The 14,091-nt window shown below is 40.5% G+C and overlaps 1 protein-coding gene and 1 non-coding gene across 5 annotated transcripts; both read right to left on the minus strand.

Moving 5' to 3' along the window:
* Positions 1-177: 177 nt before the first annotated feature.
* Positions 178-11,616, minus strand: rapgef4a (Rap guanine nucleotide exchange factor 4a). Of its 4 annotated transcripts, XM_037240408.1 has the most exons (28): positions 11,473-11,616; positions 11,099-11,180; positions 7,187-7,258; positions 5,932-5,996; positions 5,291-5,397; positions 4,872-4,993; positions 4,611-4,794; positions 4,447-4,531; positions 4,276-4,336; positions 4,108-4,184; positions 3,881-4,027; positions 3,457-3,572; positions 3,301-3,386; positions 3,135-3,213; positions 2,891-3,041; positions 2,693-2,781; positions 2,574-2,604; positions 2,426-2,504; positions 2,201-2,347; positions 2,002-2,099; positions 1,803-1,928; positions 1,508-1,686; positions 1,343-1,433; positions 1,208-1,258; positions 1,049-1,136; positions 911-975; positions 779-833; positions 178-688 (listed from the first exon to the last, which is right to left on the minus strand). In XM_037240408.1, the coding sequence occupies exons 3-28, from the start codon at positions 7,203-7,205 to the stop codon at positions 561-563; spliced, it is 2,526 nt and encodes an 841-aa protein (XP_037096303.1). In that variant the 5' UTR covers positions 7,206-7,258; positions 11,099-11,180; positions 11,473-11,616; the 3' UTR covers positions 178-560. The 4 variants fall into 4 exon arrangements, with proteins under 4 accessions (XP_037096303.1, XP_037096301.1, XP_037096302.1 ...); XM_037240406.1 differs by lacking the exon at positions 11,099-11,180; XM_037240407.1 differs by lacking the exons at positions 11,099-11,180; positions 11,473-11,616 and adding an exon at positions 9,127-9,339.
* Positions 11,617-12,796: 1,180 nt separating this feature from the next.
* On the minus strand, positions 12,797-12,878 carry trnas-cga. Its single transcript has one exon. It is a non-coding gene; the product is annotated as a tRNA-Ser (tRNA).
* Positions 12,879-14,091: the final 1,213 nt, after the last annotated feature.

Consider the following 14,091-nt stretch of genomic DNA (forward strand, 5'->3'; position numbering starts at 1 on the left):
ATTGGAAAAACAGTTACAGGAATCGTGATAGATTTGTTAAAATCTGGGCTCAGAACGTCCAAGTGTCCTTGGACAAGACACTAGTGTTAAATGTGTTATATAAAAATACAGAGTATATTTCGACTGACATTTTCCATTACTCCCAAACATTTGTAGTCAAACAAATTACTCTGCATGCAAATGACAAAATAAATATTTATGTATAATTTACAGCACATAAGTTCACAAATATGTATAAATAATATTTCATACAAAAAGATAAATTGATATGAGGAATATTGAGACATTTAACGCAACACATACAGTTTATACCTGAAATAAACAAGAACATAAAGTCCCAGAGAAATGTTTACCTGCTTTCCTGAATTGATATTCTCTATGAGCAATAATTTGCTTGCTAAGAGTGATGGTGGTGGAAATACAGCGTAGGAAAAACCTCCACATTTGGAAACAGCACCTCATTATCTCTGATGACTTCCTCCAAGTGATTGTCTGTGTTGACGTTACAGCAGCAACAGCAGTAAGGAAGCTGCGAGTAAGACAGCCTTCCCTGATGGGGATCAAGATCTGCGAGGTTCGAGTTCATGAGAGAGTTGGGTCAGCGTTCTTTGGTTGTCAATCACACTGAAGTGACGCACAAAGCGCCACGCGTCAGGGTGGCTTTTGTTCACCACTGGTGACTCAGGACCTGTTTAATAACAAATTGATTATAGGAATATTTTCATATCGCTCTAAGATTTCATTATTGTACAAATGCTAGTTAGAAGCGGTGACTTACTGAATGGCTGGCTTCTACAATATCTCACAATCTTCACTGTATTTGCAATCATTCGCTAGGTGACAAGAGACAAACCAAATATGATTAAAAAGCATTTACAGTACATGGGGAAAGAATCAGCTCAAACCTTACCATTTTCTCAAAATTGACCAAATTTTCTATAAAAGTCTTGTTGCCCTCGTGAGTGAATGTCATATCTGGACGGAAGAGAAATAGGAAGCAAGAGTTCAAACATGTTGAATTGTTGTGACAAAACAAACATCTGCTGACCTTTAATCAACAGCGGCATGAAAGGGATGATGGGAGGTTCGAGTTTGGCGACCATCAGTCGGTACACTCGGTGGTTCCTGGATGGATCCTGCCCAAAGAGTCGCTGTATTGTAATCCATCATCCAAATCTAAAAATGCATTGCAAACTCTTTTCTTTACCATCAAGTTTTCAAATTCTCCATAGAACTTCTTGAATTTGCTGGGAAGTTTCTGGAAAAGACAAAAGGGAGATCGTGTTCATGCACGTTCGGGAATTGAGAACTGGGGGAAAAGAAAGGCGAGATGTGTACCAACCTCCCAGGTCTGATTCAGCCTGCTCACCGCTGGGTTACTCAGCCCCATGACGATAGCGAAGAAGGCGTTTAAGTTCCTGTGCTCCTTGCAACTTTTGGCACATCGCACAAAGTAATCATGAAATGCAGTTCAATTTGTGAGACGACGTGAAATGAATATTCTTACTGGGATGCGATCTTGATGAACTTTTTGAGAAGCTGCACCCTCTTGCTGAGCTGCGGGCACAGGCAGACCTCCGTGATCACCCAAAATTGAATTTCATTGAACCTCTTTAGGAACAGGTCCAGGTTCACAGTGCTTTTCTTCATATTTTGCCTCCCAAAGATGTGGTAGATCAGTTCAAGCTGGCAAGAAAGGGGTTGTTATTTTTAATATAGCACTCTATAATAAATGAAATATTATAAGTTTTTTGCCTAAGTTTTAAGAGAGCTGTTACATAATTTTCTCTCGCTCAACTAACCTCATGAACGCAGTTGAAAAGCTCCCAGTCATATAGTGTCAAATGGTAAGCAACATCCTTGGTGCTCATCCACTCAAAACTCGACAAGGAGCCTGCAGAAGGACCCTCCTGCTCCGGCAGGGGGGTCTACACACACACAAAAATATATTTTAAATACGATATCACAATATAAGCCAAATAAGACAATTTATTAGCACACCAAAGAATCCAGCTGCTCCTTGTAGCAAGCAAAGAGACGTCCATTAACGGTGAGAGTGGAGAACACGGACACATCACTTGGTTTGAACACGACTTTATCTGCTCACACAAGACAATAATTATTTTTCATCGACACAACAGATGGCCGATAAACACCCTTCAATTAGAGTAGCGCCTTTGGAGCTGCTAAACGCTCTCACCTCCAGCTGAGCTAAGACTGACCAGTAGGAGGTCCTCCACTGAGCCCATCTTGTCGGCCACAGCATGCAGGACCTCTCCGACCGAGGACGAAACGAGGGCGCGCATTGTGATGTACGTGTGGTCGCAGCAAAACACTTTGAACAGAACTGAGGACATAGTCAAGGGAGGAATAAAATCCAACTGAAGCATCTGATCATTGATTCACCCGCTTGGACTTGACTCACTTTCGTCGTTGCTCTTAATGGGCTGACACTTTTGCAACTTGTCATCTCCCCGATTAAACTGCTCCAGTAAGACTTTGTGCTGTGAATGAGTTGAATAAATTAATTTCAAGCATAACTTGTGATCAGAATAAAAAAAATTTAGATGAACCTTTCTGTGGGCAGTCCTGGCATCGTCAGTGCTGAAATGTAGAATAGAAAAAACCAAAACAATCACAATTTGCTTTTATTAGGCCGCTTTGAAAAAGGTTTTATAATGATAAAACATACTTGTACTTTACAATTTTTTCCAGCTCTGGTAGTGGCTCACTGAGTGGTGGAAGTGATTTCACGTCATTAGCTACAGCCACAAGAAAGTCCTGCAAAACATAAACGTCAATGCATCCAAAGACAATACTTGGACAAAAAAACAACAAGGGTGTATAGACTTTTGAAATCAACTGTATTCTCTGATGAGCTGCAACTGACCTCCAGGAAGACCACAGATGTGTCTTCCTCTTGCAGATGATCTCCATGCAAGGCGGCCCACTGCATGACCAAGCGGATCACACGACGCTTGTTGTTGAGCGTGTAGTCCAGCTTCTCCTGTTCGGAGCCCTGCGAGGCCTGAGCGTGGTAGGTGGGCACCGGTTAAGGACTAGCTAAGAATGAAGAGTTGAAGATCTGGAAGATGATCTTTGCTAAATACACTTCAACAGTGCGGAAAGGATATTGAGCCATCAACACTGGACAGAGTTGAACATTTGGCATGAAGACACAGTGCATGAGCACAAAATCATCTAAGGCGGAATCTGGCAAAGAGAAATAGGAAAAAAAAAAAACATGAAATACATGTGGCATTATTATTATTATTTTTTTTTTTGGGCAACAGACTTTACCTGACTCTGAAAACTGAGAATCCATTCGCATCATCTCAAGTAGGTGTTCCAAAATTTTCTCTGGTGTCCCGGACATTACTTTGTACCTGGAGCAACATATAAAATGGGAAATCACGAAACAGCACCCCCTAACGCATAATAGAAGTTGCTATTCACTTGTAATGGGAAGTTGAGGCTCCATGGTTGGAGGTCCGATTACTACTGAGACTCTTCTCTAACACAAGGACGTCCTGGCCGTGCTCTTTGAGGCGCACTGTGTTGGCCTCCACGTCCTGCAGAGAAAAAGTGTGAGATCCATATTTGAACAAATGAAATCAGTTATGTACTTTAAATATGAACACTTAAATCACACAAAACGTTGCTACCTTATGAATCAAACGTATACATATTTACACTGCTGCTTGCTAATAATGGGCTGAATGATGGTACTGTTCAAAGAAAAGTTTGGGGCTTTTAATCTTTAGCGAATGTGACGGAAAAAAAATAATCAGCGTAAGAGTATTTTTCACCAACAGAGGGCGCCAAAGCTTAGCAAGAGTATGTGGGCGTGGCAAGCGGCGTGTGTCCAAAAGAAACAAACCCTCAAAATCCTGTTGAAGTCCTCCTTGTCCACTCTCAGGAAGTGACAGTTGTCCTCTCTTAGAACAATGGAGGCGGCACGGGGAGCATCATTGACAAGAGCAAGCTTGCCAAAATCATCTCCCTCGTGAAGTGTACAGACCACACCCTGTAGCGAGGTCACATTAGCGCCATCAGTTAGCCAAAAGAAACAACACAACAGCACTGATGATTTTCCCCAAAACGGACTTTTCCATAAATGACCACATTGACGGAGCCTTTTAGGATGATGTACCACGATGTTCCCTCTTCGCCTTGGCTGAACACTGATGGGAAAAATAGGGAAGGAATTTAAGGAGCTGCGAGCTGTTTGGAACTAGAAGTGAATAGCACCATTGATTCTATCGTATTACTTACGCACTGTTCCGGCTTTGGCATGGGACTCGAAAATGAGCACCCCCATCAGTTCTCGCTTGACCTGCGTGGAGAGGAGCAATATCGTTACACGAGGGGCAAATGATAAGAGTCACTCTTTATATTATATATTTATATTTATACGATATAAAGAATTCAGTGAAAAGCATTCACAGTGGTGGAAAGGTGCGTTAAGGCCTTGAGGTGGAGCAGTTCTTCGTAAATGATCTCCAAATCATCTTCCGTTCTCTCCGACGGCCTGGAAATAGAGAATATGTCACGTGAGGTTATCATAACATTACACAGATGACGTGAAATGAATTATCTGGGATTCTTGCCGCTTCCAGAGAATCATCCTCATGTAAGCGTCAGGCCCCATCTGGGAGAGGAGTAGCAAAGTATCCTGCAGCTCCTCTTGGCTCTCCCTCCTCTCCTCCTCGCTGGGTAAAGAGCTCTCCTCCTCTTCATCGTCCAGGAAGCGATAGAAAAGATACTTGTCCTGGAAGCTTGGCTCCTGGTCCACTGGGTTAATGAGCACAGAAAAATGGCACGCTTAACATATTGCGCTCAATCGATCGGGGCGTCACACCGAGTCTCACCATGGCGGAGAACGCCTTCCTCCAGAAGCACCTGCCACATGGCCACAGCTTGAAGGCGAGAGAGCACGTAGGAGCTGTGCTGCATCTGCCAGTCCACCATCTCTGTTCCCACGCAACACTGCCTGGTAAAACACATCAAGGCTATGTGAGACCTTCCATCGACTGTTAATAACGCTCAATTTGATTGGATGTAATTTCACTGCTGACCACTAGATGGTGGTATGCTTATTTAGTTTGAGACAGTGTCAATTTGAAATGATAATGAGAGCCGGAACCTGAAGTAGTTTATTTCCGCGTAGTTTTGCTTTAAGGAATGTCAAATCCTGTTCGAGCCTCCTTTTTACACCTACAGAGGTACAGTGTGACGGTTTTCCGTGTTCAGTAAAAGGCCCGCCTTCCAAAAAAGATGTTCAATTTACCTGTATGTTTTCAAATGGAACTTTCTGTCTCGGATCATGTGAGGCGCACTGGAGAGGATGGCGTTACGGAGAACCTTCCCTGCACGCAGGATCTTTTCAGAGGCAACCTGAACTCAAAAAATTTATATAAAAAAAACATCACACATCCAGTATAGTACATTTCACTCATTTGCTTTTTTGGGCGTTTTGACATTTCAGATGTATTTTACATGCTTTGCTGCACACTGACACCTTTGTTGTCATGTGCAATGAGTGCCATCGCTTATTCATATGCCATACCGTAACCGGAGAAGTTCTTCAGTTATTCGTTTCAAAACTGAAAATGTAGTAAATCTGAGACAAAATATGACAGCTCCAGATTTCTGTTTCCCTTAAGCGGTAATCATGTCGCCATAGTGGTCTCGTACTATTTCCTGTGCAAGACTATCAATCAGCTGGAGCGTCACGTTATGTAAGGCAGGCAGGAAAGGACAACAACAGCAAGGTGGGACAGGATGGAAGACTGGGCAGCCATCATGTTTATATTTAAACCAACTTTAAACAAAGACCACCTTCGTGGCTGATTTCTATTTATGCCGTAACTGTAAAGGATGTTGCTACAGATAAGGTTCTGACTGCGCTCCAGAGAAAGGAGAACGTACCATATTTTGATGTTTGGAGGTAGAAGCTAACAAGTTGCCACTTATGTTCTCTTTGTCCGGCATTCCTGTTTGGAAGAGCAGGAGATTGAGAAAATATTAGAGGAAATATTATCACAATTTGCTGTTTGACTTAACTTAAAACAATAAAAAACATTTTGTTGCGTCCATTTTGTCAGCACGGTGCACTAGCGGTTTGCATAATGACCTCATTCTGAGGTTCAACGTCTGAATGTTTGTTTGTCGATAAGTGCGCTGTGATTGGTTAAAAGTTAGCCGCTCTAGCTAACCTGCAAGGACCGCCATTATAGACAATTAACTATAGGAAAATAAAATTGAAGTAAAATTTTAAATGTGTTCTCATTAGGTTTTTGAATGTGGCACTCGAGCCAAAAAAATTCATATCACATCCTTGGATTGAACATGAAAACTCGCATATTACCGAATGTGTGACCGTCAGTTGACCAACGATGACATCATCAAGGTTGTGCAAAAGTGCAGCCTCTGTGTTTCTACATGAAAACATGTTTAATTTACACGCACATAAGTGCAGGAGCGAGTAGCCGCCTCTAATTGCAGGATTCTTGTATGATTTTTTAATGTAGTCATGCATAGTGCAAAATGCGAAGTACTCCATTGTACAGTGGAGAAAGAGAACAGGGACACTCCTAACATTGCTTTTGTCTTTCTATTGCTTTTTTTTTATTAAAATGTCTAATGTCAAAATTGCTAATATTTACAAAATGAATCTAACTAATGAACACAATATGTACACAATTGTTATATAATGTGAGGAATATAAAAATATAACATCCTGTGCAAAACCCTGAAGAGATTCAACTTTGTGGGGGGGAAAAATATTCTTACCGCTTTCATTGTACACAACCGCAAAGCAACACTGCGAACTTTGTTTGAGCAAAGCTCGGTCAATATTAAGTTAACTTGCACCAGGAAAGCTTGAACAAAAGTATCAGCCTTTAGAACAATGCAACTATTGTAAACAGAGTAGGTCTGGCAGACAGGAGGTCTGCTTAAGATGACTTTTATTAAGTTATTGTGTGTGCAAAACATCACAATGTTGTCTCATGTCAACGTTAATACCCGTCTTGCAGATCTTTCATGATATTACAAATCAAATTTCAACGCTGGAAGGAGTTGGACTGAACAAAGCCTAAGTGTGAGGTTCAACACATAACTACCGTGATAAAATGATGAATAAAGCGTCCCAACAGATAACAACAACAACGCTGTTACTCACTGTCAGCGTCAGCCTCCATCACACCACAGGGGGTCGGGGGCGAGGACTCCAGCCCAGCACCGATGATAACTTCTATAATAAAATCAAATTGACTAGATTTGAAAACATATTAAATGACATTTGCAATCCCATATTGCACTTTCATGTTCATGCTTGATGTCAAGCAATCTCTGCAGATAATATGGAAACTCTCTTTCAAGTCCTCCTTTCATCTTGTTACACAAGCGTCCAGATTAGACATCTCTCAGGTGAGCGCGTAGCCCCTTTTTAATGGCATTGGCCATGCGGAGAGCCACCGAGTCATCAGAGCATGACGGTGCGAGCGCACTGAGTCTTATACATCATTGTTCCCTGCAGTCATCGTTGATGTTATGTAATGAGCAGCGTGCTGAACCCATGCACGCTTAGGAAAGGAACACAGTGAGGCTAATGAGCCATTCAAATATTCAAGTTACCATCAGCTGAGAGTTGAACTCTGACATGGGAGAAAAATAAAAACAGCTTAGTGAATTAAGGGCATTTGTTTAAAAAAAAATAAAATTTAAAATAATTAAAAAAATAAAATAAAATCCTGTTTGTCCAATCAACAAATCTAATCCAATTAAAATAAACCAGAAGTGAATCATTAAATATTTGTCAAGCTTGGGTTCGTGATTAAACCGAATTAAGAGTTAGGCAAGGAAGATTTTCCGTCATTTAAAATGATTGAATAGTTGTCATTGAGTGAACAATAACTCACAGGTTTTACGGTTCTTAAAGTGACAGTCAGTATTATTAAAAAATATTCATGTATAAAATATAAATGAACACATTTTAAAAGCATTTCATTCAACTGTGCAACATTAGAACAACTAAAATTCTGTTTCTACGGGTTCTATAGATTGTATTTTTCAACATCAATCAATACTTGGACTTCAAATGGAAACGAAACCATCACGGTCGTTTGGGCGAGCCAGTTTGTTGACAATTAAGGGATTTAGCATTAGCGAGGTGCAGTAAAACCAAACAACACTTGAGCAAATGAACTCAACCCACTGAACCAATAAAGCCGCCCCGCCCCCTCCCTGAGGGTTCCAACCTTTCAACCTGGTCTTGGGGGGCTTCGTCAGTTTCAAGGCGGATTACAAACATTCATCACTTGTGCGAAAAGCACTCATCTCTTATTTTTAAGAATGACATTTGCGTCATCCATTAAGAGTTACTTTGAGAGCATCCCGCTCAACAGAACCGTGACATTTTCGAATACGTCGCAAAGGTTTTACTTATTAGGGAGAAAATTTGGGGGTATTGTTATATTACACGTCTGTGTGCGTTACTGCAGTATTTTAGTGTGATCATTGTTTTTTTTATGGTTAATCACTCCCGTGAATGCTAATTTTTGCTAGCCAGCCAAATGGGATTTTACATTGAAGGCTAGCATTATGCTAGCCAATTCACATCCTAACAAGTTTACCCAAACTCACTTGGAATCTCCAAGTGATGCACATATTTGGAAAAGGAGAGACTCAATGTATTGTTCTCTTGAATTTGGGCTTCCTTCATGCTTGAACACATTGTTGCATTGTGAGCATCACTGTGCATGAATGCACAATTTGATTTTGAAAACGCTACCTCAGTGGACCCATAACTCACATCCCAACTAAGTCTGAATAAATCTTATTATGTTTTTGTTTCTCTTAAATATTGCAATTGTGATTTATTAAGCAATTGTTTTTTCCAGGTTTTTATTTTTCATGGGACAATGATACTCCATGTAAGAAAGTGGACTGTACATAAGTGCTGAAATTATGTAAACACTGCATAAATCAATTTTAATTTGATTAGTTGTTCATACCTATTTTAAACACAAGAATTGAATTCTGTAAAGTGAACACAAAGTTTCCTGCCCAGCTAAAACACTCCTCATAGACACTGGACAACAATTACAAAATGTTGCTCACCTGCTAGCGCCGATCTTTGCGATGTTATTGACCGAAAATCTGACACGCCTTCTTAATCCCAGACACAGAATAGACATGGATTAAAAATGACATCCAACGTGGCCGCTCTGTCCCTCAGAGAGCAAAGTGAGCTGGCTGTGTCATTCTGCAGCCGGAATAGTGGTTGCTAGGTGATTACTTAACGCATTCTCCCTCCCTCTTTCTCTCTCTCTCCCTCCCTCACTTCCTTTGGTCTCGATTATCTTTGTTCAAATATTAGTCAAAATACATTTTGCTTCTAAAAAATAGGTTTGAGGATTGCTTGAGATTTGGCATTTCAAGTTGTCATGGTTTGTGTATCTTGGTGCTAAATAACTATATTACAGTGAGTTTAGGAGTTTCTTGTAGCCCTTTGGCGCCATCTTGTGGCAACTCGGCAACTATGTTGAAATGAGTTGAAGAGCTTCATGTACTGTTTTGCCGACAACTTGTGGCATCTATGAGTAAAAATTCAACCTTTTCGGCGGGCATCAGTTACTTTTTATTAACGATACGTTTTATGAATTAGATCCTGATTGTAATTGATCAAGGCTTCAATTGCAGAGGCACCAAAACTGCTTTACACCCAAACCTCCGAAAATGAAAGCCACTCTGATTTTCTTTCTTTCTAAACGTGGCAGATTTTCAGACAACTTTGAAGAGAGTATTTGCCTTATTGTGGGTGTGGCGCAATTAATCTTTTGTTGCCATCTATTTGTATTATTTGAAGGTAATGATGGTCATTTCCTTATCTTATCATTTAGAGTTGGGGTCGTTTGATGATGTAACAACTCAGAGCGTGGCGGATAAGCAAATAATAGAGATAGAATCATCCTGCTCTTGCCATGCACTCGAAGGGACTGCGGCCTGGGATGTGACCGACTTCTTAGATCCCCCCCCCACACACACACACACACACACACGCCCCCCCCCCCCCCCCCCCCCCCCCCCCCCGCACAGTGTCCCTGCCATTTCCCCTTCATCAGCTTTTCCTGCAGGCTGCTTCTATATGGACCAACAACAGTGACACATAACACAATTCCCCCACCCACTCTCAGTTACGCCCGAAGCATAAACAGATGAGCAACATGCACAGCCATAAGCACTGTTGACACACTTAAATCACATCCAATGGCGAGCATTTCATGACATTTAAAAGAAAAATATCAACGCTTCCTCCACCCAGCCATGCACTTCCTTACAATTCTTGTTTTATTCACTTTAGCCATTAGCAGGGAAGTGAGAAGAAAAGTGATGCAGGCACTGCTCAGCTCCTCTCACTTCTGTTGGTTTAAAGGTCATGTGATCACTCGCGTGCAGTGGACAGAGTCCTAGCTTGTGTCACAAGCCGAGGTGCATAAAAACCTTAGTCACTACCCCAATTCACAATATTAAAACTGCATGGTTAAATGATGAACTGCTCATATTTGGCGTAGCACTTAGCATGCAAACAATATGTAGTACAAGTCATGAAAACAAAATGAGTCGAGTTGTTTGGTAAACTGGATTTATGAGAATAGCCTGGAAAGCAACACAAAAAAAAGAGATAACCTAGTTTGAGTGCAATGTTGTGGTTTCTCTGGCAAAGGAAGTCAACCACATGCCAGCATTACTGACAATTTACTGAGATCCAATACAAGAGCGGCACAAAATCTGCCTTCACAAAACGTTGCTGTCAAATTATTTGGATCAGAGAGCAAACTGCATATGAAGATAAACTATTGTGCATATGTACTTAATGCTCTTAGCACTGTTCATGAAAATAATTAAAGTAAATTAAACGGCTGCCAGCATGTCACCCTGGGGAGTGGGTTGGGAGTTTGTCATCAGAACCAACAGGCATCCGCTCAAGTTTGATAGCATCACACACAAAAGACTCTTTTTTTTGTGCTTTTTGCAAAACTGGCAGGAGTTAATAAGAACGTGGGCCAGAGAATTATTCAGGAAAACTTACCCCCTGCTGAAAGCCAAATGATGATCAGTAAACAAATGAATTATGCAGATTTCCCTTTGGTAACGCTTCAATTGCAAGAAATCTAACAACAGAAAATCAAAGCAAAGCTGTAAACGGTTTTTGGATGCAGAATTTGTGGAACGAAAGGGCTCAAAGATAAGAAAAGAAACATTGCTGGAACAAATGACTTTTGTTTCAAATACAAATCTGCATGAAATGTCAAAAATTCACATACAGCTTGCCAAAATTGTAAACATGGCAACTATTTCAAAATAAAGCAGCTATTCAATAAGTGCCAAGCTTCATTTTAGCAAGCTCAGTTCACACGCAGCGTGTCACAACATTGATGAACATTGATCTCGCAGGAAACAAACCTTGTTTAGGTGGTGGCAGAGGTGATGCGAAGCCGGTTACTTCCACGCACGACAGCTGGATTCATATAGGGTGACAGGTTACAAGTACACTGATTTGCACACCCAGCCTGGAAATTAACAGCTCCGACGCCCTTCGTCCCAGAGGAAATGAGCCGTCTCACTCAGGAAACTAATTGAGAACAGTAGCAAAGATAATCAACAGATGCCTCACCTATAAAATATCAACTATTGCATGTCATTTATATTGTTGGAAAAGAATGAACTTTAAATCTATTTTTGTTGTTGTTGATAATAACGCACACAAATCTGACAGTTTCTCTAAAAGCTCGCTACCTCCCTCTAGTGGTCGTAGTCTCAAACTGAAACAAGAGCTAAATTAACCAAAACAAATTATGTTGACCCAACAATCAATAAAATTGCTCAATGCTTAAATAAAATTCATTTAATTACTCTATGTGGAAATTCTATCCATGATTTTGTTTTTAATTTATTTCCCTTGAACTGAGAATGATTGTTGATGAAATTACTAAAGAGTGATGGATGGATGTTTTTATTATGCTTTGACTTCATGAGATATATTTATGTGACTAGTTTGACACTTTACAGGTTTTCTCTATTGTTACTTTACTGTATGGCCATCTGTTTTTAATTCTGGCACCCATAAAATAAAATGCACTACACATGTCAGCCATAAGAGCGCAGCATTCACGCTGTTAAGGGATATCTGACAGAAAAGGTTTGAATTCAAATTTATTGTGGAAGATTTTGCTTCGTTGCGTTGCCCATTGAGAAACAAAAACTACTTAATCATGGAAGGCTAAGCTTGGACCACATTCTGAATAACACTCACATTCCTGTCACGCTGCATACCTCCATGAAAGTCTGCAGTGTCGACAGTTTGTAACCCTCGCTGGAATTTGGAGAAATCATACATACAATAGGGGTGTGCTTCCAACGTTGGACGTCCAAGAGTTATTATCAGCGTTTGATTTGTATCTGATCAGATAACCGACACCTGCAGCTTGGTTTTCAAAATCTTGCTTTTTTTTTTTTTTTTTCAAAAATGTGTGAGGTTGCCATAGGAACCATTCCCTTGGCTGCAGCATGCCATGTTACCCCAAGGAGAAAGCCCACTGACTGTGTCTATAACACCCACTGTTGCTAGGAGATGATCCAGAAAGCTTTAAATAGTAAACACATGCATTTTTATCCAAATTAATGATGGACTGCACAAAATCAAAACAAGACCAAAGAATTAAAGCAATCTGAGAGCTCAATGGAAAGTATGAGACTCCACAGAAGACAATTTAATCAAAGATAAAGACGTCACGAACAGGATTCGAACCTGTGCGGGGAAACCCCATTGGATTTCGAGTCCAACGCCTTAACCTCTCGGCCATCGTGACCACATAAGGGACTTATGCATGTTCATCTCAAGGCATGATTTAATTGCAACCTTTTCATTGGCACTTATACAAAACATTTATTTACATATGTCCGATTTGAGAAGAGCTTATCTAAATTCCAAAGGAAATGTTGTTTAGAGCAGTGATAATTGACCCTGCTCAGATATTTTCCTCTCATTCCAGAGAGCTTGACTCCTCGTGGTTACGAAATGTTTGAATCTACATTCAAATGGCACAGAAGTCACAGTAGTCCAAAATGACAACACACAAATATTGGACACATGAGCGGTGCTCAATAAATCTCAGCCTATCAGCTCTGCTTGTCTCAAATGGAATGAGAGGTCTGATAAAACCAACGGAAATGCCTCAAAATTGCGCCTTTTCCAGAGACAACTGGCTGACTAGTCAACACAACATTGGTGTGATGGAAGAGTGTAAAAAGCAAGTCGTGCTTATCTTTCCGAGCAAACTCAACATAATGTGATGAGGGGTCCACAATTCATGCATTTTGCAATTAAATATGCCAATTGGATTAGAGCTTGGGGGAGTGAAAAAGTGGATATGCCCCACAAAAAAAAGTCTGCGAAATAGATCACCATCTGCTTATGCCACTTTGAGCACAAAAGTCCATTATGCATGTTGTTACATAAGTCTCTGACAATTTGCTAGCATTGGCTAACAGTTCACATAAGAATAAATATTTAATGCAATGTACAACATGATCTTTTTTTAGTTCTCAAACAGCGAGGGACTCTTGAGTACACTCACTCAGAAAGAAGATATACATTTGAGGAAACAAAATTTATTGTGTGGATCTCTTGAAATTTCTTACATTTCATAAATTGCAATCTGATCATTTGAAATCACAAAAAAAACAGTCTGTTCAAAATCACACAAGAAATTAAATGCTTTAATGTTTTTGTATTTGAAAAGAGGTTAACATTCTTTGGTCGGAGTGTTCCTTTGCATTTCATAATTGGCCTCGCATCTTTTGCACCAATAACCTCAACCAAAGGTTTGCAGGGAAACTATTTTGTGCGCAAGTTCTCGAAATCTTTTTCCCTTCTCTGGAATATGGCCATTACTTAAAAGAGCCCAAATGTCCTGGGGGGGAGATGTGCTGTACAGAAAAGCCCTTTCCCACGCTTTGTGCTGCAAGTCGTCGTGTTTCCGTGGAGAAAGGAGAGCTGGAAGGTGGGCATAGTCGAGTAGT

This window comes from Syngnathus acus, chromosome 21 (genome assembly GCF_901709675.1).
Source record: "Syngnathus acus chromosome 21, fSynAcu1.2, whole genome shotgun sequence".
Classification (NCBI taxonomy): Eukaryota; Metazoa; Chordata; class Actinopteri; order Syngnathiformes; family Syngnathidae; genus Syngnathus; species Syngnathus acus.

Coding starts and splice junctions, on each gene's coding strand:
- rapgef4a (XM_037240406.1), bottom strand. Junction 4,337..4,446: donor TAACGCACCTTTCCACCACT/GTGAATGCTTTT, acceptor CTCTCCACGCAG/GTCAAGCGAGAACTGATGGG. Junction 4,028..4,107: donor ATGTGGTCATTTATGGAAAA/GTCCGTTTTGGG, acceptor ACCTCGCTACAG/GGTGTGGTCTGTACACTTCA.